At 42.1% G+C, this 23,674-nt stretch overlaps 1 protein-coding gene across 1 annotated transcript; it reads right to left on the bottom strand.

The window, feature by feature from the left end:
* Nucleotides 1–1,029: 1,029 nt before the first annotated feature.
* Nucleotides 1,030–22,851, bottom strand: ZFAND4 (zinc finger AN1-type containing 4). The gene is given in 11 exon segments (XM_074154458.1): nucleotides 1,030–1,965; nucleotides 4,037–4,151; nucleotides 6,744–6,798; nucleotides 7,411–8,592; nucleotides 9,368–9,547; nucleotides 14,165–14,206; nucleotides 14,208–14,395; nucleotides 15,141–15,208; nucleotides 15,304–15,379; nucleotides 21,575–21,877; nucleotides 22,819–22,851. Coding segments are annotated over 10 exon segments (2,226 nt in total). The 5' UTR covers nucleotides 21,759–21,877; nucleotides 22,819–22,851; the 3' UTR covers nucleotides 1,030–1,829.
* Between the last annotated feature and the right edge of the window lie 823 nt (nucleotides 22,852–23,674).

Genomic DNA, 23,674 nt, shown 5'->3' with positions numbered 1-23,674 from the left:
AAGCAATTGCTGGGAAAATACTTGTGTTTGCCCTTTTCCTTATTCTTTTCCTTCAGCATCAAATATTGTCCCACACTGGAGATGAAATAAAATCTAGAGGCATGTTCCCATGTAACCTGTTCTTCAGATTAGGTGCAACTTGGTCCAGCAAGAACAAGCCTAGAGGTCACACACACACAGAACTACATTTGTACCTTAGTGCTGCCCAGAAGAATGATTTTGAAATATTTTTTTTCTAAGGTCATCGCTCTCCAAAAACTCCAGAAGGTTTAAGAAGCTCCAGGTGGACTGCACCAAATGGGTTTCCTCCAAGGATGAGAATTCTGGAAGGTTACTCCTCTCCCTTTCACTGATCCTCTTCTTTTTCTGGCCCAAACTTTTGCTTGCCGCTAGAATGCGGCACAGATCGTTTTAATACCACGACCAACTAAGAAGCTGAGGACTCCAGCAAGGAAGGGCCCATGACATTCAATTGTCTGGATGCAACATGGAGGGATTTCTTTTGTTTTGGTGGTTTATTGTAGCTTTTTTTGTTAATTTTTATACCAGAACACCTCAAGCAACGTAAGCTTATAAAAAGACTGCAGGCACAAGAGGGGAAGGAAAGAGGAAAAGCTTTCAGAAGGTAGATTCCTCCAACATCACCTTCTGCAAGTAGCTGCGTGCTCGTTAGAGGCATCTCATGCAATTACTGACCTGCCTTTGTGCGGTATCAGCTGGAGGGGAGAAAGGCTGCAGGTTAATAAACCGCTTGTTTTACACCCATTTTGCTTTGCTAGTGCAGCTCTTAAGACTCCAGGAGGTTTATTTAAAGCACACAGTGTCGGCCACGCTTATTCCTAATGAAGGTGGTGGGAATTTTCCCACCGACTTCAGAAGGAAGAGACATGAGCCAATGCTTCTGACAAAAATAAAATAAATTAAAAAATATCCCCTTTCCCCCATACCAAACCCCAACTTTTAATTTAGGAGCATGCTGTAAGATAGGAAAAGTTATTTTCTGCACTTAGAAGAGCATAAGCCAGAATAAAATTTAATATTTATTAGAATTTCTTCCAGTAACAGCATTCAACATCTTAACAAACCAGGTTGTGAAGGCTTAAAAAAACCTAGGATTACAAAAGAAGTTAAAATAAGTTGTTCCTTATATTTAATGGCAAAGGGGGAATTTTCTATTTAAAAACAAACTTGTCATATAAACAGTATTATTTTAAGAAAATGTCATTAATACGATATGTAATTTCCAGAATGGATACACAGTGTATGAACACCAATCTGAATGGAACAGAGCGGGGGGAACACATGACCCCCTCCCCCCCCCCCCCCCTTAAAAATCTCAAAGTGGGCTGTTTGAAGAAAAGGGAGGGAGTAGGACCTTTCTAGTGAAATAACTTAGGATTCTGATACCACGCAATGGACGAAAAACGCAAGAGTACAGAAGACATTACATGACACCCTCATTACAACACCCCCTCAAGTCTGGTTATACAGTAAATAAAGTTAGTAAAGTGCATCTTTTGAAGACTTGTCTAGTGAAAGAGCTTTTTCCATATATAAAACACAACACAAGACGTGCAGGAACAGTTAAATCATAGTGTAAGTTTTTAAAAACTAATATTTTTTAACTTTTCATTCGCTAAAGAAGAAAAGTTTTAACTGCAGTAGTGTTCACATTATTCTTCCAAGGGACGCATCCTCGTGTGCTTTTATTACTTGGCAAATCTTTAAATACAGAAGCATGGCAAAAAAATGATGCAGTTTAAGCAAGTGCTTCTCTCAGTGGAACACAACTCTTCAAGGGCAGAAGGGCCACATGCAGCACAACCACGTTAGATTTTGGGAAGCTTTGGTGCACTAACGACGGGATTGGTCTCCTGCAAATACCTTCGCCCCGCACTCTTATAGTCGTAGGTGCAGGCGTGAGTCTCTGCATAGCGGTGCGTTGCACAGAAGTTGTTTCCACATCTGAAGAATCAAGAATATTAGAAGTTACAAGCTTTTAGAAGCTTTTAACTCTCTTGATATGCTGGCAGCCCTTTGGCATAACCGCGTCTTGTTTATTTGACATAACTGCTTGGATTCTAATCATCCGTGACTGAGAACATTAACCGGGGGATAATCAAAATGACATTTTTGTAACCGAACGTTGCAGTTTTGACCCAACAGTCTCTCCAGCTGGGAAGTTAAGGAAGATCAGTACTCCTGGAGCCAGCTAGCAAGGATCAAACACTTATAAAATAAGAATGATGGGCTTTTGATTTACTTTATTTCTTTTTAAAGACCTCACACAACATCAGAGGACAAAACCATGGAACTAAAATAACACCAGGTAAAATGCACGTAATGCATTTCAATTCAACACCACCACATCATTCGGACACCAGAATAGATGTTTAGTTCAGCACAACCTCTGCCTGGCACAAACTCAAATCAGTCATTTGAGATTAATAAATACAGATTTAGCTCCAAAGACAGCAGATGAACTAACTATAAGGAACGTGATTTCCTGTATGACTGGATAAGGGCACATCTTTCCAGTATCAGTTGCAATTTCAATGAGTTAAGATGATGATTTTTGCCTTCAAACTCGACAGCTAAAGCTCCTAACGGGAAAAGCATACGGGGGGTGTTGTTATCTGACCTAAACACGTGCTTTAAGTGGAGACCGATATTATTGTCCTGTTGTCTCAGTATTTGATAAAGTTGCTACTTTAAAATGCTGACATCATTCAAAATCAGAATTCTCTTGAAATAGATTAGGCATTACTGGTCCAGCTTACTGTCTCTCTATTAGACTATAATCCTCTATTTATCTGTCTCCCTGTCTGGGTTGGTAATAAACCCTGCAGCTGCTCCTGAGGCTTCGTGTGCCTGGCAATAAACATACTTTTCTTCGGTTTTTGGTCCCGCTATCACCGATTCTCCCATAAAACTGTATTCTCTGTTTGGTTCATGCTCCATTCTAGTCAAAGGTCATATGGTTGCTCCTTTTGAAACTAGAACAAATGCTATTCCTGGAGACGTGCAATTCCCCCCCCCCCTTTTTTTTTTTCTGTGCTTCATTTTTAACCTTAAGCAAGCTGCTTCGTTACTCCTAGAAGAGCTTGCAGCTCTTTGCTCAGCAGGAAGTGTGCTGTGTCCAAGATCATTTAAAAAAAACCAAAGACGGAAGAGTCAGTAAGGAGTCACCCTGGAACTCTCCAACACAATTTCTCAACGGCAGAGCCTTCTTCATTTTGCTGTTGGTTGGAATGAACCAAGATCAGCTTCAAACGCAGCCCTCCCAGGGCAGCAGTTCCCAACCTTGACTAGCTCATGGGAAATGATACCGAGAAAAGAATACCTTGTAGGAAACAATACTTTGAGAACTAAGATCAACAGAGAAAAGCGGAGGGCCGTGTGTGTGTGGTTTTTCTAAAGCCTGCAGTGATCACCACCAAGCTCCAGGTCTCATTGCATTGTCTGCAAGTCCTGATTTAAGGGGACCAGCACTCTGGTGATCTGCTTTTGAGATGCTCTAGATGCTAAAAGGTGGCTGAAGTGTCACAAGAAACAGAACAGACATAAAATCAAAAAGTTTTTAAATATAAATTCATATAAATTCAAACTGTGCACATGTGGTGTAATAGGGCCAAATCTCAGAGAGATCTTATGAAAATTTTTAACAAAGCTCCTCATGTTGTTAATAATTGTTGTTAAGAAACTTCGCAGAACATAAATCTGTAGCAAATTCACCCCACACCAGAATAAAATGTCATCATTCTCTTTCTGTAATCACATTCTTTATTTCCTAATATCTTGCCCTCTGATACCTCGCATTTCTTGATTTTCCTGGAAGAAAATACACCTCAACAGCAGAACAGGTACAACATTCCTGCACTTTAATTCCTGGAGTTTTGCTGAACTGAGAATTGCAACTTTTTTGAAAGTTGTCTTTTGATTTTGCTAGGCCTAAAGAATACCACGCAGTATAGAAAACCTTTCGGTTAACCCAGCCATTAATTTTAAACAACAGCTGGTTGCACGCTCAGCCTACCTGCACTCATAGCTGGTTGCCAATCCAGTTTTCTTGCCACAAAGAAAGCAATGCTTTGTAATTTTCTTTTTTGCTTGAATTGAGCCATTCACAGGTGGAAGATGGGTTGCTTCACCTGCTTTCAGAGGTAGAAAGACAGCAAAGACATTTTATTTTTACTTATTCCTGCTCACAAACCAGTTAAATGTTATCTTTTGAAACTCAGATTGATTTTGAATTTCTTCAATACTTCAGGTGGGAACCCCAAAGCCCAAACAGAGAGGAAAAAAACCCCAAAGCCCAAACAGATACTGCACCTCAAGCCTATGAACCCCTTTGGAAGAGGCAGCACAATGCAGGACTTAAACCCGTTATTTTTTAACGCCTGTTAAAAGTTCACATAAGCAAGAAGTTACAGAAGGAATCAAGAAACACATCTCCTAATGGTCTTCCAAATTGCAAAATGAAAACACATGATGTGACTGGGAAAGCACTGCACACAATGGCTTTCTGAAGAATCTATGGGACATTCAAGCACCTCGCATCTCATATATTCAGTAGCTAATAATTCAACCACATAAATACCGCAACATTTCAAAATCTTGCTGGTACTCCATAATTGCAGGAAAAGTACATTGTTAGACTACAGGCCTCTATTTAGCTGGATGGTTTCATCAGAAATAAGCTCTTCATCCACAACTTGCTTATGTGTATTTACCAGGACAGTGCCAGTCAGCAATGCATCCTCTCAAACATTCTTTCAGTGCTTCTACCGCTATTACTGTCAGGATGCTCCCAAAAGGTGACCTCCTGAGTTCAGAAGCATTTTTTATCCAGTGCGCCTTTAATCCCAACAGCCATTTCTCAGCAGGGAACATTCAATAGTCACACCAGGCAGTCACCACTACCAACCAGTGCTATCCCATTGCTACCCAGCACGGAAACTTCCAGGCGATCTTTGTCCCTGTTATCAATTTCATTATCTAAAAGCATACTATTTCAGGAGCATCAGTTAGCCCAGTCTGTGAAAAAGACAGAGCTTCAAGAGAGTCCCTGCTGTGGGCCATACTTAAACAGAAAAAACAATCACAGGATCATAGAATGGCTCAGGTTGGAAGGGACCTTAAAGATCATGGAGTTCCAACCCCCTGCCATGGGCAGGGACACCTCCCACCAGACCAGGCTGCTCAAAGCCCCATCCAGCCTGACCTTGAACCCCTTCAGGGATGGGGCAGCCACAGCTTCCCCGGGCAACCTGTTCCAGTGTCTCACCACCCTCACAGCAAAGAATTTCTTTCTAGTATCTAATCTAAATTTCCCTTCTTTCAGTTTAAAACCATTACCCCTCGTCCTGTTGCTCCCCTCCCTGATCAAGAGTCCCTCCCCATCTCTCCTGCAGCCCCTTTAGGGACTGGAAGGGGCTCTAAGGTCTCCCCGGAGCCTTCTCTTCTCCAGGCTGAACAACCCCAACTCTCTCAGCTACGGTACCTACAGCAATTAAATTTAAATGAAGGCCTTGGATAACTAACTTGAACCTGTCTTTTGGCCAGTTGTACAACAGATCATTACCAGCCACCCCTCCCTCGAGCGCCTGCATGATATGACAAGACCAACTTTGTCTCTCTCATGTCTGGAAGTATTTGGAAAATACACTTTTGTCTGACATAAGATACACCCAAGAAACATCATCTTCGTAGTTCTATCCAAAAATGATACAGACAATAGAAGGCTTCCCCATCGTGTAGATGTGGCTATTGGGGTATCACCTTGTTACTATGGAGTAGGTAAGGATAAACCTGTTTATTAATTCACTGCCAATTCAAAGCTGCATGCCCCGTTGTGAAACAAAGGCACAATCCACAATTTTACAAGCTTTTGCTCCCCCATCATTTTTTCCTGTTGCAGCCGCTATTTGAAGATCTATTTTCTAGCTCATTCTCTATACCTAGATTTTAAAATCCTGGAATACATGCCTGCTCTCTTTTCTCAAGGTCATACAGAAAGAAAAGAAAACCTGCAAACTGCAAGTCAAAGATGCGAAGAAGAAAAGTTGATTTTGCTGGAAAATCTTTAGCTCACCGTCTGAGGAGTTTTTAAAGCATTACTCTACACAATTCCATTCCTCCCAAGAGAATTAATCACATAAGAAATTAATATTTAGGTACGACACATCCATTTTTTCAGTAGATGCCATGCAATAAGCACTCCGCAGTTACCAAGACTAGGGTAGAAAGAATGATGCCCATCACAAAAAAACAGAGAAAAATCTGCACGATATCAATAATCTCCAGTATCCATGGCTTTATTGCTTCCTCCCCACTCTTCCTTTGCCACATCCTTCTGGCTCAGGCTGTAGTTTTAAAGACAATGCTACTGATAAATTTTGCTCTGATTTTAGTATGCTCACAAGTATTCACAGAACTGACCTTTTGGATACTGTAGAGCAGAAAGTCATGTTTCTGTCTACAGGTAACACGCAGGATTCAGTAAGTATTAAAAAAAGCTAGGAAAGAGTCACAGTTCTGTCTACCTAAGATCTAGATGACATCTGTATGTTAAAAAATTGCTTAAAATATTAAGTTCTACCATGCTATAGAAGTGTAAGACAGCAAGGACTTTGAAAGACATATGCCTTACAAAGATATATGATTCTTGTCCTCGATATATGTGATATATCAGGAAAGACTACAGAGTCAACTGCAATTATTATTTAAGTCGCTTTACTTACCTACTCTTTTCCCTACAGCTGCAATACTTCCATTCATTCCAAGCCCATGCGTAGACTAAAAAAAAAAAAAATTTCCACAAGGAAATTACTCGCAGATGGAAATTAAATGAAAAATCAGGCAAGTCTGGTATCAGCTTATTTGAAATCAACGTTGTATCAATCAAAGTCCAAGAAGACTTCTGTACAAAACAGTAAAATCCCGCAGCGCTCTACTCAAAAATGACTGCTTAATAGTCTCCCCGTACTTCACAACACACCAAAACAACAAAGTACATTAAAGATCTGAAGCTAGGCACATACGGTGCCCGTCACAGGGCAAACTTTGGAATAAATGACAATTAGTGAGCAGCGGAAGTCAGGTAACACTTCACAGACACTCGTAACTCTATCATTACAATAACTAGCAATTTTAGTTGTGAACTGAACAGCCACTTCAATTTTTATGAAAAATTATTTCTAGGGCCCGTTCATATAAACGGGCAGTTCAAATAGCAACAGGAATTTAGAAAATAGTTCTAAGACTATCAGGGATTTAAGTTCATATCCCCCTCCCCATCTGCCTTTCCTGAAAAGACACACAGACACACGCATGAAAGCACAGTTTTCGTAAGGCCAGTACCAGAAAGGACAGGAAAACTTCAATTTCTTCAGAAGCATTAGTACTCACTAGAATATATTCAGCAGCTTCATTTGGAGGAGCAGTTTTCCTAAAGCTTTCTTCCTGAAAATGCGGAAGGTTTGTAGGTAGTGCAATACCAGAAGTCCGAAACCTGCCTGTCCCACAGGAACTCTGTAAACCTTCCCTGGTTGCGCTTCGGGCCAGCGAAGCCAAAAATCCCAAGTTACTCACAGAATTCACAGGTTCTTTGGAGGCCTTGTTAGCCACCTCCGCGATGTCCCTGGCCTCTGCTTTAGAAATGACATCAGGTCTTTTGCCAAGGGACTCTACTTTCATGCTACGAAATCTAGTAGTCCTAGAAAAAGAGGAGTCCGCTATACTCCGGACTTCCACCGACCGCAGCACGTTCGGGGAGGCCGGAGATCTCAAGTTACCAGCCTCGAAGCATTTGGGTTGCATTTGTGGTTTCAGAGAACTATGCCGGGCCACCTGCGCTGAATACCGAAGAGGTGACAAAAGCAGGTTTTTCTGGGGACTTAGTTCACGGGTACTGAGAAGACCAGCCCCCATGGCCGCGGTGGTCAGAACTTTGCTAATAGGTTTTCTGTGCTGCTCTACAACCTTCGGTTCTTCGTCTCCATCCGACAGTTCGAGTTCTGGGTTCACCTTTCCTACATCATAGATCTCACCACACTGTTCAGTGGCGCTCGCTTCCGTTAACAAAGCAAAAGCATCTGTTTCAGGTAAAAGTTTTTCTTCAGTTCCATAGAGTTCTACGTTTGTTAGATTCGGAAACAAAACAGCGTCCTCCTCACTTGCTGAGGTCACGTTTTCAGAAGCTTTTTCTGAATTTGCAGGCAGAGATGAAACAGGAGTCAGAATGCTATTTGTAGGTAGCTTTGCACTTTCTAGTTCGACACGAGATATTTTCGGTGGCAATCTGATGCTACTAACCGACTGAGACCAAGAGCTGCTCTGCCAAGTGTCATCTTCCTTAAGAAAGTCATTAGCTGTGGATGGCATCGTTCTACCAGCAGTGGCCAAAGTAGCCAACGCTGAAAGTGCGTTTTGGGAAGACTCTGAGGGATAGGAATTCCCAGGAGGAGGTAGGCAGGACTGTCCGATATGGGGGAGCACTCTTAAAAAGCGGTGACGAGTAGCAGCCACTGACCCACTAGACGGTCGAGGAGCCATTGGAGGACGAGGTTTCACCTTGACAGTTTTCTTAGGCTATTTAAAAAAAAACCAAAAACCAAACACAAAACCCACGTAGAACAACAATTAGTATTTGAATTATGGTTGCATAGAAAGCCCTGACAGAGATCATAATCGCAGAAATTCAGACACTGTAAGGCCAGAAAGGGCCAAATCATTTTTTCTACTCCCTTGTCTGTTACCAGCCATCAAGGCTTCACCTAAATATCCAAATAATAAAATCAAAGATTATAATCATAAATGGCTTTTTAGTAAATAGGCCATATGTGAGAGGAATAGAAAAGGGAAGTCAGAATGCCATGTGTTATCCAGAAGAGCTTTGGATCTCAAACCATATGAGCATCTTCATTTTACATCTAGGTAACCTACACTGACACGACATCAACGTAATATTTTATCTTCTAAGTAATCTCATTCTCATATTTAACTTAATCAGAAGTACTGTAATTGAAAAGTCTATAAAGTTTCATTTAAGATGAACATTGGTTTTTACCAGAGCTACTTGAAATATCAGAAAACAAAACAAAAAAACTAAACAAAACCCCACACATCCAAAAAAACCACCCGCACAAATAAATCCAGGACCAGTGGTGAATTCTTTGACTGTGGACAGGTAGATCCAAGTAAAGCCAATGCCCCACAGCAGAACATTTATACAACAGCATTTACTTAAACAACAGATAAGAAGTCACCTACCCCTAATCACTTCCCAAGACAGCAAAGCATCCGACCTGCTTTTTAGGGAAGTGCAAGTCATTTTACAATAGAAAAATTGAAATCACAACTTCACCTTTTTACTCAGATTCATGTTCTCCATCTTTGCCTTGAGTAGTTTCATTTTATTCATAGTAATTGAATTCTCAATAATCTGTTGTCCAGAAGGTGACGCCTCTGTCTCATCTTCATCATCAGCATATAAGTTATAAACTGAACCACCACTGAAAATAAAAGAAAGTTTGTTTATCCTCCACTCAAGTAATTTAATCATGTTTTCAATGTAGAGTATTCTCACAACTAGAAAGTCATATCCGTAGTTGATCTGTTGACAAAGCATTATGTAAAACTGTACGCAAAGACATTTCAAAGCCATTTATTTTAGCACATAAGCATTTTTTTTTTTATTAGATGCTCACGCAAAGTGATGATGCTGAAATCATAACATAGCCACGCTTCTGGGAAGTTGTTATACTATATACAGTTGGTTCACACTCACTATATATTTTCCCCACAGGGGGGATATCCAGTTCCACAAATGTCTCCTGAAGGTATGGCCAAAGCTGTTAACTGTGGGACTCAGACAACAAGCTGATCAGTTTTCCAATTAACCAGACACTGGCATGGAAGGAAAGTCCAAATTTCTATCCATCCTGAGGGGTGTTCTCACCATAAATGGAAATGGAGGGGTCACCCGTGTGGATGTGATATTCTATTTCTCCTTTTCAAAATAGAAAAAAAAATAAAAAAAGGGTCAGTTTAGGTGTCCAAAGAGACTCACATTTGGAAAAAAAATAAACAGATTAGAATTGCTAGACCCGAGACAAAATACTTTAACTCAGTAGTCACTGGAAATGTACAGCATCACATTGCCTTTCTCCATTCTGCGTTCTGACAGAATGCAAAACCTCAATGTTTTAAAGTCAGCATCTGACTTGTTTTTCCTACAAAGCATTAATCACCAACACACACCCAACATTTGACAGTGAAATGAAAGAACCACTAGGAGTGTCCAATTCATTACAAATTGATGCATTTTCAACACTGTGTATAGTGTTGAAAATTTTAAAGAGTGTTTTAATTCTTCCATTAGGCTGTCAGCACCTAGAAATCATGACAATCAGGCAATTCCCCTGTGTTCACGCAAATGCCTTAGTAGATTTAACTAAAGTTTCTACTCTCCAAAAAGAGATCAAGGAAGAACTAAAGGTCATGAGAAAGTACCAAAACTAAAATTAAAATTGTCACTAATTAGAGCTGGCATCTTACCTGATTCTTGGAAATATTCTGCTGCCCTTAGTCAAGAGCCAGTATTTTTGCACTGACTCTCCAAATCCATTTCCTAAAATGTAGCAAAATTCCAAAGGCAGCAGAGCTGGGAGACAGATCTTTTAAGAGCAAGGTGGCAGCATATTCAAAGTAAGAATCGGCAAAATAGTCCAGTGGTTTCTTACCAAAACCTGAACACCTCTCCTGGTAAAGATCCAAAACTGCAGAATCATTTCAGAATTTTAACTCTGCAAAGACTTAAGCCACCAACTCAAAACACTTATTTGAACTTCCCTTCCTTCAAGGTAAAGACAGAAGGAAAAGTGATGTGCCTCATGTTTGGTTGGTTTTGGGGTTTTGCCTTTTTTTTTTTTTTTTTAAAATGCAAAAATAATTGTTATACTTTTTCTTGCATTTTCTGGCTAAACAGGAGCCAAAAACATTAAAAAAAATAATCATAACAAAAGGGTTTAATTGCTTTAATGTGATTGCAAAATTAAGAGAAGGTGGCTTTGTTCTTGATGATACTTTCAGCCAATTTTCCAACAGGTGTCAACATTCCCGAGATCTTAATTGTAAAATGTGGGTCTCAAAACCCACCGGTAGCTTGTTGAAACACTTTTGGCACCCACACCTGACCAGTCCTCTACCACAACTTCAACAACTTGCTTTTAATCCAGAGACAATAATCATTGTAAGTATTTACATCTTGTCAAGTTTTAACCATTAACCGCAGATAAAATACAATGATCTGGAGAACTATGAAACATAACCCAAACCAATGGCTCACTTCTAAATTGCAGTCACTAAATTCTGTTCCACACATAAGCAACGTGAGAAAAGCTGATAAACAAGTGCCTCAAAATGCTCAGTCACCAGTATATCCACACATACAAACGCATGTAGCTGTCAGAGTGGAAAACCCTAGTATTCAGAGTGATTCATAGCCTTTCTCTATAAAGATCAAACGAAAAGGCTCCATTTGTTTCCATTTTCTCCTCCCTTTGCTATTTTTTTTTTCCATTTCCCACCAATCTGACCCAGCCATAGTAACAAATCCAAAATTCAGATTATTCTCCACCTGCCAAATTACCGTCTGCCTTAGTAGAAAAGCTAATAAATGAACTCGTATAGAAAGCTCAGAGAAAGAGAAACAGCTCAAGCTGAAAGTTTTCAACTCAGGTGGCTTCCAACCTAACTGAATCATTTGACAAGCCACCATTTCTTAAGCATAATGTATTTGATTTTCATGTGTGCTGTTGTGCTGCGAAAGTCTTACCAAGATGCCTTGAAAGACCCAAAAGGCTGTGGTTTATTCCTCCAGTTTGCTAAATTTAGCCAACCTCAAGAAAATGACTATTTAATCTATACACTAGAATTACCTAATTGACAAGTAATAAGAATTTCAGATGATTATCCATGTTAGTTTTAAATGGGAAAAAAATAATAGTCACACACACAAGAATTTGAACACGTAGGGAGATACCAGGGATCCGATTATACTGAAAAGATGAAGTTCAAGCTCCTCCTGACAGGTTCTTGCATCTACTGACAGTACTGCACCCACAGTCCTGGCTCTTTGGATGGATTTGGATGTTCTTTGGATTTAAATGGTAAAAAGGAATGATTTGGTAACAGGCAGGGCAGCAGTGAGAACAGGAATTCTGGCCTGCATCAAAAAATCCTTGGCTGCATCCAAAGAAGCATGGCCAGCAGGTCAAGGGAGGTGAGTCCACCCCTCTACTCTGCTCTTGTGAGACCCCACTTGGAGCACTGTGTCCAGCTCTGGAGTCCCCACCGTAAGAAGGGCACGGACCTATTGGGAACAGGTAGAAAGGAGGGCCACAAAGATGGTCAGAGGGCTGAAGCACGTCTCCTGTGAAGACAGGCTAAGGGCGTTGGGGTTGTTCAGCCTGGAGAAGAGAAGACTCCGGGGAGACCTGTTGCAGTCCCTGAAGGGGGCTACAGGAGAGATGGGGAGGGACTCTTGATCAGGGAGTGGAGCCATAGGACGATGGGGAACAGTTTTAAACTGAAAGAGAGGAGATTGAGATGAGATCTTAGGAAAAAATTCTTTGCTGTGAGGGTGGTGAGACACTGGAACAGGTTGCCCAGAGAAGCTGTGGCTGCCCCATCCCTGGAGGGGTTCAAGGCCAGGCTGGATGGGGCTTTGAGCAACCTGGTCTGGTGGGAGGTGTCCCTGCCCATGCCAGGGGGATTAGAACTGGATGCTCTTTAAGGTCCCTTCCAACCCAAACCGTTCTATGATTCTATAATTACATCTTTCCAGAAGCGCATCTAGGCCAATGAAGCAGTTCTTGCTTCTTACTGATTTTGGTGGTTTTCACCCATTTGAAATCTACACTCAGTACCTTATGTCACCATTCACCGAAAAAGAGCGCAGAGACTGAAAGACAAGATCACAGATCTAAAATATTTGCAGTTTTCCTCTTCTTTCCATCCAGTAATGGTACATCACACACTAGCTCTTTCTACTCTAACTATGTGGGAATTCAACCTTGGTATTTCATTCAGCCTGTAGTTTTTAAGTACAGATCTCTTATCAAAGTTTGTAAGAATAATATCACTCTGAACCCACTGAATCGCACTTAATATAAACCCAGTAAAAGCACTTCCTTTCACTTTGCAAACAGGAACAGGGATAGGTAGTTAAAACAGTGCAAGCCTCGATCTCAGAAAAGATGCAGCCAGTCCCCAGAACAGGGACTCCTTTCCTTATGGTTGTACTAAGTTTTTCAGAGGATAAAAAAAAAACAACTATACTGCAGCTTTTGTGTAGTTTAAGACAGAATTGAATAATTTTTGATATTATCGATTTTGATAGCTTTAGGAAAAAGCCTACTAATCTGTTTACTAAAATGCAGTCGCTTAAGGGACACGCTTGCTCTTCTGATTCAGTGACAGTGATTGCGACAAGTTTGGTACCTCAACAGTAGCTCATCTGAGGCCTAATTATGTCCAAAGGCTAGCTCTATTGGTAATTATTTCAGTATATTTAAAACAAAAACAAAAAAAAAAGCCAAACCAACAAACCACCAACTAAAACCCCACCCCAAAACAAGACAAAAAACCCCACCCAGAACAAATTAAAAAAAACAAACAAAAAAACCAATCCCCAAATCCCCCAGTTTCTCAGAATTTTGCACTGCCAATCTACTATCTTCCTGCCATATCATGGAGCCAAATCATGGACGTATGAGAAAGAAAGTCTATGCTGTGATAGAGAAATATTTATAAACCCAAACAAATGCCTTAAGATAGAAGAGAAAGTACGTAACAAGAGTTTTTAATATCTTTATTGACAAATCAACTGTTCTGTGAAATGTTTCCTTTTAGGAAGGGGTGTTGAGAATCGCCTGAAGCATGAGGTTGGCTTTAGCTCTCTCTACTGACACACATGGTGACAGACGACTGTCAGCACGACCACTGACCACAAAGTACTACTGTACTGTTAGGCCACCAAGTTACAGCATTTTAGTAGCCCTTAGGGCACAACAATGCAGAACAACTTGCAACAACAATACAGAAATATTCCACATATTCTTTTGATAAAGTCAACTAATAAAGTTGAAAATTACACAGCATCCCCCTTTTGAAGAATAATATAAAGATTAAAACCAACTTTACCTCAAAGATTCAGATAATGGTGTTAAAGTGCCATCTCCCCGATCTACCACACGGAAGAAATTCAACTGATCTCCTTCTCGATATACTAAGAAGGTCACTTGTTTGTTGGATGGCGCTTTCTCCCAGATCTCATCTCTGCTGGGATCCATGTATTCAGCCATTTCCCTGATTGGGTCTTCCACAGGAACTAGAAAGAGAAAAAACAAAATAAAACCAGATTATTATTGTTTTGATCACCTTTGAGAGCTCAGATCATTTTACAATGGGAACTCACAACCACACAAGATATACTGAGTGTTTTCCAAGTTAAAGTTATCAAGGGGATTTCTCCAGAGAGGTGGTGGAGTCTCCATCTCCGGAGACATTCAAACCCCGCCTGGACACGTTCCTGTGCAGCCTGCAGGGAGTTGGACTAGATGATCTCCAGAGGTCCCTTCCAACCCCGTATCATTCTGTAATTTTCATTCCTCTATGCATGATCCACATAACCAAGTTTATCATCAGACCGAACCAACACCTGGTTCTTACTAATCAGATTTTAAAAACTGTTTGTGTAATGACATTGCAGGATCTTTTTTTTTCTTAAAATTTCTGATTTTAAGACTTGATGACTGTACACATAGAATTGCCCAGGTTGGAAGGGACCTTTCAGATCGAGTCCAACCATCAACCCAACACTGACAAAACCACCACTAATCCACATCCCTCAGCACCACGTCTGCCCGGCTTTTAAATCCCTCCAGGGATGGTGACTCCACCACTTCCCTGGGCAGCCCATTCCAATGCTTAATAACCCTTTCAGTGTAAAGGTTTTTCCTAGTATCCATCTTAAACCTCCCCTGCATACGAAGATATTTGTTAGGGCAAAAAAAATGAAAAGGATGGTGTACTTGGTATGCTAAAGAAGAAAACATGGAAACAAAACCACATACCTCTTCTGGTGTTAATAGGTCCACCTCGCATAGCCAGAACTAACTTCAGGGTGCAGCCTTCTGAAATGCTGTAAATAACAATAAATACATTTTTGCAGCATTCTCTATTGCTTATGCCACCAATAATTTAGAAACGTTCATTGCAATTTTATTCTATACTTACTTATAATCATTCAAACAATAGTCATCCTTCAGCTCTATATTATTCCAAATTAAGTGTTGCTGAGAGACAGGAATACCTAAAACAAACAAACGAAGAGTATTAAAATTTGAGCTTGGTGGAAGGGCTTTTGGGGAGTTTTGCTTTCTGAAGAATGTGGAGGTAACAGAGGAGAGAAAGAGGACCACAGGGGAAAGAAGAAAGGAAGCAGGACAAGGACAGGCACCTGAACAGCCTTCACTTATGACATCCAACCTCCCAAATAGTTTTTAAGAACAAATTTAAGGTTTTCATCAGGCTTGTGGTCATGCTCGGAGTTCAATCTTTTGGGTCAACAAGGGTTTCAAATTTTGGATAGAGTACAAACCAGGACAGTTACGACAGGGTGAGACAACTTGGATCACCAAAAAAAAAAAAAAAAATTAAGTCTAATAGGAAGACGAATAGCTGTATTTTTTGCCTTTGGAAAAAAAAATAATCTTCCCTTCAGGATCAAAAGAAGTACCGTTGTTCAATTTGCCTAGTGAAATCAAGGTAATTAAGCATTGCTGACAAATTGCAATTAAAATGAAAACATATAGAGCCCAAGAACTACTTTTTCAAAAAGGTCTAAAAATTACTCCTCAGACTAAGAAGGAAAAGCTATAAATATATTTTCCAAAAAGTTACATTAAAGTAACCTCATCCCTGTGCAGAAGAGGGAGTGCACTTTGGAGGAACTATCATTAAGTTTTAAAGATGACATTTCCCTTTTCTTACCACAGCTCATACCTAGAGCTTCTCTTTTACGAATGACTAACACAACTTTACTTCACTTGGATGGCATTTAACATGAATCTTGTGTCCTCCGAAGTCCACAAGACATTCACGAGGGGAATATGTTCATATAGTAGACTGATATAATTGCTACTACACTGCCAGCTATTTAATAACGCGTTATTGGTTACGTTTCAAGTCTGCACCATAAGCAAAACAAGACCAAGGCTGGCAAGAGCCAGGCAGTCTGCAGTGAAGTTCTTTTCCGTGTTGTTTTGCAGTCTTCTGATTACAAACAGTCATTACTGTCTGTATTTGTTATGGTTTCGGCAGCCTCCAAGGAGCAATTTCCAATTACTTTGATAAACGGAGAGAGTATTTGTTAAAAAGGCTGGCTTGCAACCGGCAGTGCTGCGGCGAAACATGGGTTTGTTCATCTAACAATGACAGTATATTTTTGATGAAATGATCAGATGAAAAGACTATACTCTGCTGTAATGGGAAACAGACAAGTCGTTATTACTAATTCCCTCTTACGCTGCTTTCTAAGAATTCTGCATTTATACACGGAGGAAACTGTACGTATTTTATAGGTTCAGGTGCAAGAAAATATGCATCAGCTGTGCCCTTTCTGAATAATAGTAAGGCTTTCTAGAGGAGACATTTGCATGTAAAATTGGCCACAATAATGAGAAGTGTGGGAGAACCATCCACTGTCCCCTCTCCTAAAGCAGCAGGTGACTGCTGGCCTGCCCTAAATCAGCACGGAGAGGAAAGTAGGGCAATAAACTACATCCCAATGCTCAAATGGAAGTGGGCTATAGGTAATGCTATAGGAGGACAGCAGAGTCTTCACACCGTTGAAAGGGCTGCAGATGCCCTGACGATCTGACCTACTAAATGAGAGCAGCAGGTTCTCTATCCCAGCTCCCAATCAGCGTATCAGATATTCCCTAAAGCTTCACCCCTTTACTCTTCTTTCTGGCGTGACGAGCAGGCTCACCAGGGAAACACATGTGGGCAAGTCTGACCCAGTAAAAAAAACCCTGTAGATTTCAAAATAAACTTGATTTTACGTTGTGGGTAGAAGTTTAATATGTTTAAAAACACCACAACATTTTAGAGCCCAAGTTCAAACAGTGAACTTACCTTCCAGCCAAAGCTGAAATTGCTGGAGAGTTTCTTAAACATTTATGTTTTGTTCCTGCTTACAGAGAGGCTGGGCTGACAGTCTTATTTTCCCACAGAACTCACTACAATAGGAAGAGGTGCAACGGTCCACCGGGACGGGTTTCATAACTGTCAACCCCCCCCAGTTGGTGTAAATGGTTGTCAGAAGTGACCTACTCTTTATCCCAGCGACTGGCGGAGAGGAGACCGTAACAGCGAGTCACCAGTAACCGAATACGGGCTCACAGAATTTCCTGGCAAAGGTGACCTTATTTACACCTTCCCGATAATGCTCTGACCTTGCGTTCGCAGGAATGTTTTCCCAGCTCAGGCGAAGCTTAAGCTTAAAAAAAAAACACCTTCATGAACTTCTAGCCTCTATCAGCAGAGTAAACAGGGAAATGACAAAGCAAACAGGAGACATAAAGGAAAAAACGTCGACAGAAGAAAGACTGGTTCTGTTAAAAAAACTCTTTCACTTGTGCAATCCGCTCACTCCAGCCCTGAGAGCAGAAAGACCAAAGAAAAATAACAACTCAGGATGAATTGAGAGTACACACACATGTACAACAACAAAATTATTGTTGCATCTGTCATTCCCTGCTGAACACAAGCATTCAAAATTAAGATGTACTCTGAAAGCTAGTTGTCTTTCCTTTTTACAATAATACAAGAACAAGCAAACACTTAAATTTTCATTTAAAAAGGTAAATGTTTCCACATACACAGATGATAAAATTCAGTTGCAAACAGGCACTGAACGAACCATGACTGAGGTTTTCTTATTTTAAAGATAGCTACATAAATGAAGGCCTTAACACTCCATACTGTAGAATGCAAATTAATTCCTGCAAGTTAATAATAAAAATAATAATGACAATAATAATAATACCAACACCAAATCCCAAACCTCACCTCCTCCCTTGAGACTCAACCCTGTCTCTTACCGAACAACCATGTTTACAAGTATTATCTATGGCTCTTTAACAGATGAAAGAATTAACCGCTGTTAGGAATACACTACCTGAATGCTCCTTCTATAAAATTCAATAAAATAATTGCTGTTTCCAAATGAGGACTACTAAACTTTGCCCAGCCCAGTGTCTATAAAGACTTGCGCAATAAAGGAAACAAGAAGAGATCTTCTCAGTTAAAAAAATATATTGCTATTTCCTCTTTCTATGAAATCCTGCTATTTTTAAGTACCATTCACGTGTTAAACCTCAGTCTTTCACGTCACCTTGAAACTCGGGTACCATCCCATCCATGTCCATCAACACACGATCTTACTTTCAAATACAAATAACAAGACAAAGCAATGGAGAAGGCAGCTCTGCTGGCAACACTGTGCTACACTGCTGGCTCCGTGTGGTCTAGCTTTTACACCACCAGCAGAGACAAAGGGAGCTTATTTCTTCTCCATGTACCACTTTAAAAGGCTCATTCGGTGAATCTGAGACTAGGTCGCTCCAAATTCAACATTATCACAAGTCTAAATTTTTGGACACCATGTTCTTACTTGGCGTGGAACATATTTGAGGACAAATGCCTGGATCCAATCCAAACACACATCAGATTTGCTTTAACTTCAATTTACAAGTAGACGTGCACTGAAATTTCAGATGCATTAATAAATTTTTACCCATATTCTTTCCAGACTAAAACCAACTGGAAACAGAAAGCTGGAGATCTGGAGCTCTTTCTCAGTGAGGAACCAATTTCTACTACAGCTTTCTAAACAAACCCTTTCCACATCAGACCATTAAACAGGCACCAAGAATGACAAAACGGTACCAGAAGTCTACAAAATTCCTCAGATGCCATCCATATTATCCTTTCTTATTACAGTGCAGAGAGTCTACAGCTATTGATATTCCAACTGCTGACAAAGATGAGTCTGTCTTGATTTAGTTTTATTATCAGCCTCTTACAATTACAGGCACTGGTGACATTTGAAAAAAAATCTGCAAACTTCTGATATGATTCTAAGTTTTGTTCTTGGAGACGTCAGGACTTAGATCATTTCCCCAAAACTCATCTTTTTATATGCTTACATACCATCACCCTCAACACACAGAGGAGCCCATGGAGACAATATGCACAGTAGGGACCCCATAGAGTTGCCCAGGGTGTAGGAGGCTTTCTCCAGCCAGAAGAGCAGCTTAAACGAGAGAGGTTCACACCCCATGAAAGCTGACACAATACAACGACAAAAAGTGAAAAACAACAGCAGAAAAAAGAAGAGATGTCGGTTTCTGCTTCCCATGATAAATCACAACTGCAAAATTACTTTAGGATTTTCGCTCCACCTGGGGGCGATTCATTGCTTGAACTTGTGCACTGTAATAGGAACTTTGTCACTGAAAAGCTGTTAATTATTTTTTAACATGAAATAGCAACACTAAATGCAATGCAAAATTAATCTGTCATTGTGTGGCTGTCCCCTTCACACATTGCTGATCAATCTGTTTTCACTCTGCCCCCCCCTTAATCATATTAATCAGATCTTTTAACTCCATCCTGGAGTACTGAGGTATTTCAACTAACTTCTAACAATTCAATGATAAGTACCAGTGAACTCTTACCTTCCATGTTTTAATGAAATTTACTTCTTAATAATTAAGTCTATACAGCAGGTACCTAAGCCATTAATTACCTTATCATCCTATGAACTACAATATATGAACAAAAATCTGAATAAGCAATATTGTAACTTTATTACTGAGCTGTTCTTCTAATAAGAAATGATGAAGCTTTTGTAAACTGGGCACAGCCAGCCAACAGCAGTAAGCCATAGGTATAGTTCAGCATGTCTATTCGCAATCATTCATTTTGGGCTACAAGAAATTCAAATTCCTCTTCCTCACATCTCCCACTGGTCTCTTTGTGCATCCTTTGAAGTTTACGCCTTCATCTGTACTGTCCAGATAACCTGCTTTCTCCTGTACTCTCTCGCCTCCGCTCCCTTTTAATTCACTCTCAGTTAGCATTCTGTCACATCTCTGCTTGCATCTCTCCTACGCCTCTGTTCAGTCACGGAGAAGAAATACCCTTTCCTTTTCTCGTTTCACCTCCAGGAGCATCTCAACACGTTCTCTGACTTGTGATTAATTACTGTCCACAGGAAACAAAAGCATATCCATGTTACTGCACTAATGTAGCTGCACTGATGTAAACTCTGGTTATCTGCATGGTGGAGCTTCCCCTATGTGACCTTACTAGCAAAAAAGTCACCTCTATTCTTGCAACGCTTCTGTGTTTAAGGCTTGTGCCAGATACCTTTCTTTTTTTTTTTTTTCATCCATTAGTGCAGATTTCCAATAAGAGGAGGAGAATATCTTAGGTTCCAGTCTAAAGCATTATATTACGTCTCCCAGAGGGTGGGTTCCGCACAGACAAAAACATGAAAAACACAGGTAAAGCGGGGAAAGAGAGGATTCCTTTTCTTAAAATTAGCAACTCCAGCACTTTCAGCTTGTGCAGCTCTTGAACGCCTCCAAAACGAGAAAAAGGATGCGATGCTGCGAAGTAGCTAAAGTATATATACATACATATTTCAAATCACATTCTTTCACGCAGGCTCATTCTCATGGAAGAGTGAAAGGGGCGAGAGAGGACTAACCTACATCTCTCCTCCTTGCATCAGCACCAGGACTGGCCCTACAACTAAAAGGAGGTTTTTCGCTTTGCAGGGTGCGCCGAGTTCATCACTTAAAGCGTCGTTCGGCCAGACCTTTACCAGCAAAAGATCACTCACCCAAACAAAATTCAAACCAGTTAACTTCAAGCCGCCTTGGGGGTTTGCCTGCACTGCAGCTGCTCTTGTGACTGCAGCATCAGAAACAAACCATAAACTGACTAACCTCAGAAGCAACAGCCCTAGCACTTAGTTTAAAGTATACTCAGGCAGCTGCAAAACAGACACACTGCAAGACTCAAGTTGATAACCTTGCTAACTAACAATCAATTTAAGCCACAGAATCCTTTCGACAACAAAAATACCATATCCCACATAACATCAAAACTATTCATGATTTACCATAGATTTTTAAAGATTTCTCTTAATAAATATATACATAAAAGAAAAAAAAACACAGCAAAAAGCCCAAGAAAAGAAGAGAGCAAAAATATCAATTCCAGTGAAGCCTAAGCCACGAACTGATAGGAAAAGGAAAGGACAGAAAAACAACTCAATTCCAATTAAAACTAAGTCATAAACCCAGCATCTAGCTTATACGTATTACCGAACAAGTAACTGAATTATCTGGCTCGATTTTAGCAATTATAATTTGTAAAACAAGACTTCCTAAAGCGACAAAGTTTATGCTGAAGTAAAAGAGAATAGTACCTTCCAGTCTTTGAATTTTAGCTTTCACAGAAATAACTGTTTCAAAAGGAGAAACTCGCAGTTCAAAGCATGTTCCCGTGAGCGTTTCAATGAAGAGCTCCATAGTTTCATAAAAAGGAAGCTTGTAGTGAAACGGTCCCATATTATCTTCATTGAAAAAAGGAGGCTCTTTCTTGTTGGCCATTACAAAGGATTTACGACTTCTTTGTAAGAAGATCTGTCAGGAAACTACGTTCCACTTCTAGCCCAGTCAGCTTTGAGGACAGGTGTGGTGCATTGCTGTTCATGTTTGGGATTTTTCACCTACAAAGCAAACAAGCATAGATCTCACAACATCTGAACGCAGCCGCTAAACAAGAGTTTCAGTTTATTCGTGATGCATAATAAAATAGCTATGAAGAAGCAGGAAAACAGTATCTAAGTCGTGCAAGAGTTTAACCATAAATGATGTTAGTAACAACACAGATTTAGGACTCTAGTTTCAGTCAGCGTTACAGGTCCTACCCGCTACCTTTTTGTTTTTATTTTGTTTTGAGCCGCGACACGACAACCCGACCTGCGATAGTAACGCCCAAAGCCTCCTGAGAAGGGCTGAGCCCCTCAGCGGGGTCAGAGCTGGAGGAGAAACTCCAGAAAGACACGAAAACGGGGCCGGGGCCGGGCTCGGGGAAGGCGGCAGAGGAGACGGCGGCTCTGCCCCCGCCCCGGTGCTGCAGGCCGGACCCAGGCCAGCAGAGCGGAGCGCCCGCAAACAAAGGAACCAGAGCCGCTGCCCACCCCACCTCAGCCCCCGCCGCCGCCACCACCGCGCCTTGGGGCGGCCTCACACCCCGGCCCCGCCGCCCGTGACCCCAACCCACCCTCGGGGGGGGACCTCCCCACCTTCCCTCCAGGGACACACCTGAGGGAAGGAGCTAGAACGCTGCGCACCCCTCCCCGCCCCGGTCGGCGCTCCTCCCCCCAGGTCCCCAGAGGGAACAGGGGCCTGGAGGCCGCCGAGCCGGTCCGTGAGGGGAGACGGGAGGGTGGGGTCTCACCTCACCTGCTGCCGCCGCCGCCGGCCCGCTCGGGGGGGGAGACGAAGCTCCGCTCCCCCCGCGCAGCCCCGCCCGCCGCGCCTCACAGGAGCCCGCCAACCCCGGCGGGACTCATGGAGCGGGAGCCGCCGCCGCCGCTGGGGGAGAGGGGTAGGACCCGGGAGCCGCCCGCGCCGCCGCTCGCTCCCCGGCAGCCCCCGCGCCTACCTGAAGCCTTTATGACATCCCCGCCAGGCGCCCTCCTACGGGCCAATGCGGCGCCCGTTCCCGTGCCGCCCGCCCAATCAGCTCCCTCGGGGGGCGGGCGTCCGCCGCGCGCCGCGCCGGCTTGTTGTGGTCGTTAAGACGCGGGGTGGCCGCGCGTGCGTGTGGAAGGACCCGGATGCAGCAGTGCGCACCCCCCCATCCCCGCCCCGCCGGTAACCGCGGCGGCCACGTGACAATCACGCGGAAGGCCGCGGTGGCTCCTGGGATTTGTAGTCTAAGGGGGTGGTGATGATGGCGGCCTGGTGGCCTCCCGCCTCTGGAGCGGGGGGTAAGGCTGACGAGGAGGAGGCGGCGGCGGCGGCCGCTGCTAACGGCTCGCCCCAGCCATAGTGTTGGCCTTTCCTCTGGGAAAACGTGCAAAACCAGGTTTTATACCTCGAACTCGGGGACTACTAGCGCGGCGCTGGGCCCAGTGGGAGCACCAGGGGGAGGAGGCCCTGTCCCCTCAGGCAGGACAGGGGCCTGGGGCGTCCCCGGCCCGCAGAGGTGTTTTCCTCGGGTCACCACAATCTTCCGGCAAAAGGCTAGAGGAAACAAGCTTAGCTTATTACGAGGTGCTAATTATGTCAACCGCTTTACTTTCCATTTAGGTTTTAAATTATGCAAGACCTATCCAGGCGCTGTTAGGTTTCAGGCCCAGTTAAAACACCCAGAACAAATAAAATAAATACTGTGATGTTTCACAGGCCCAGAGCAGGTATGGGGGCGCCAGCCCGAGCCCGGGGTGCTTTTAACACCCAGTCTCCAGCCCTGCCCTTCCCAGAAAATGCCACCATTGGTCATCAAACTTGCAAAA

The sequence above is a fragment of the Numenius arquata genome, chromosome 10 (assembly GCF_964106895.1).
Source record: "Numenius arquata chromosome 10, bNumArq3.hap1.1, whole genome shotgun sequence".
NCBI classification, from domain to species: Eukaryota; Metazoa; Chordata; class Aves; order Charadriiformes; family Scolopacidae; genus Numenius; species Numenius arquata.
This window is presented reverse-complemented; position numbering and strand designations above follow the sequence as displayed.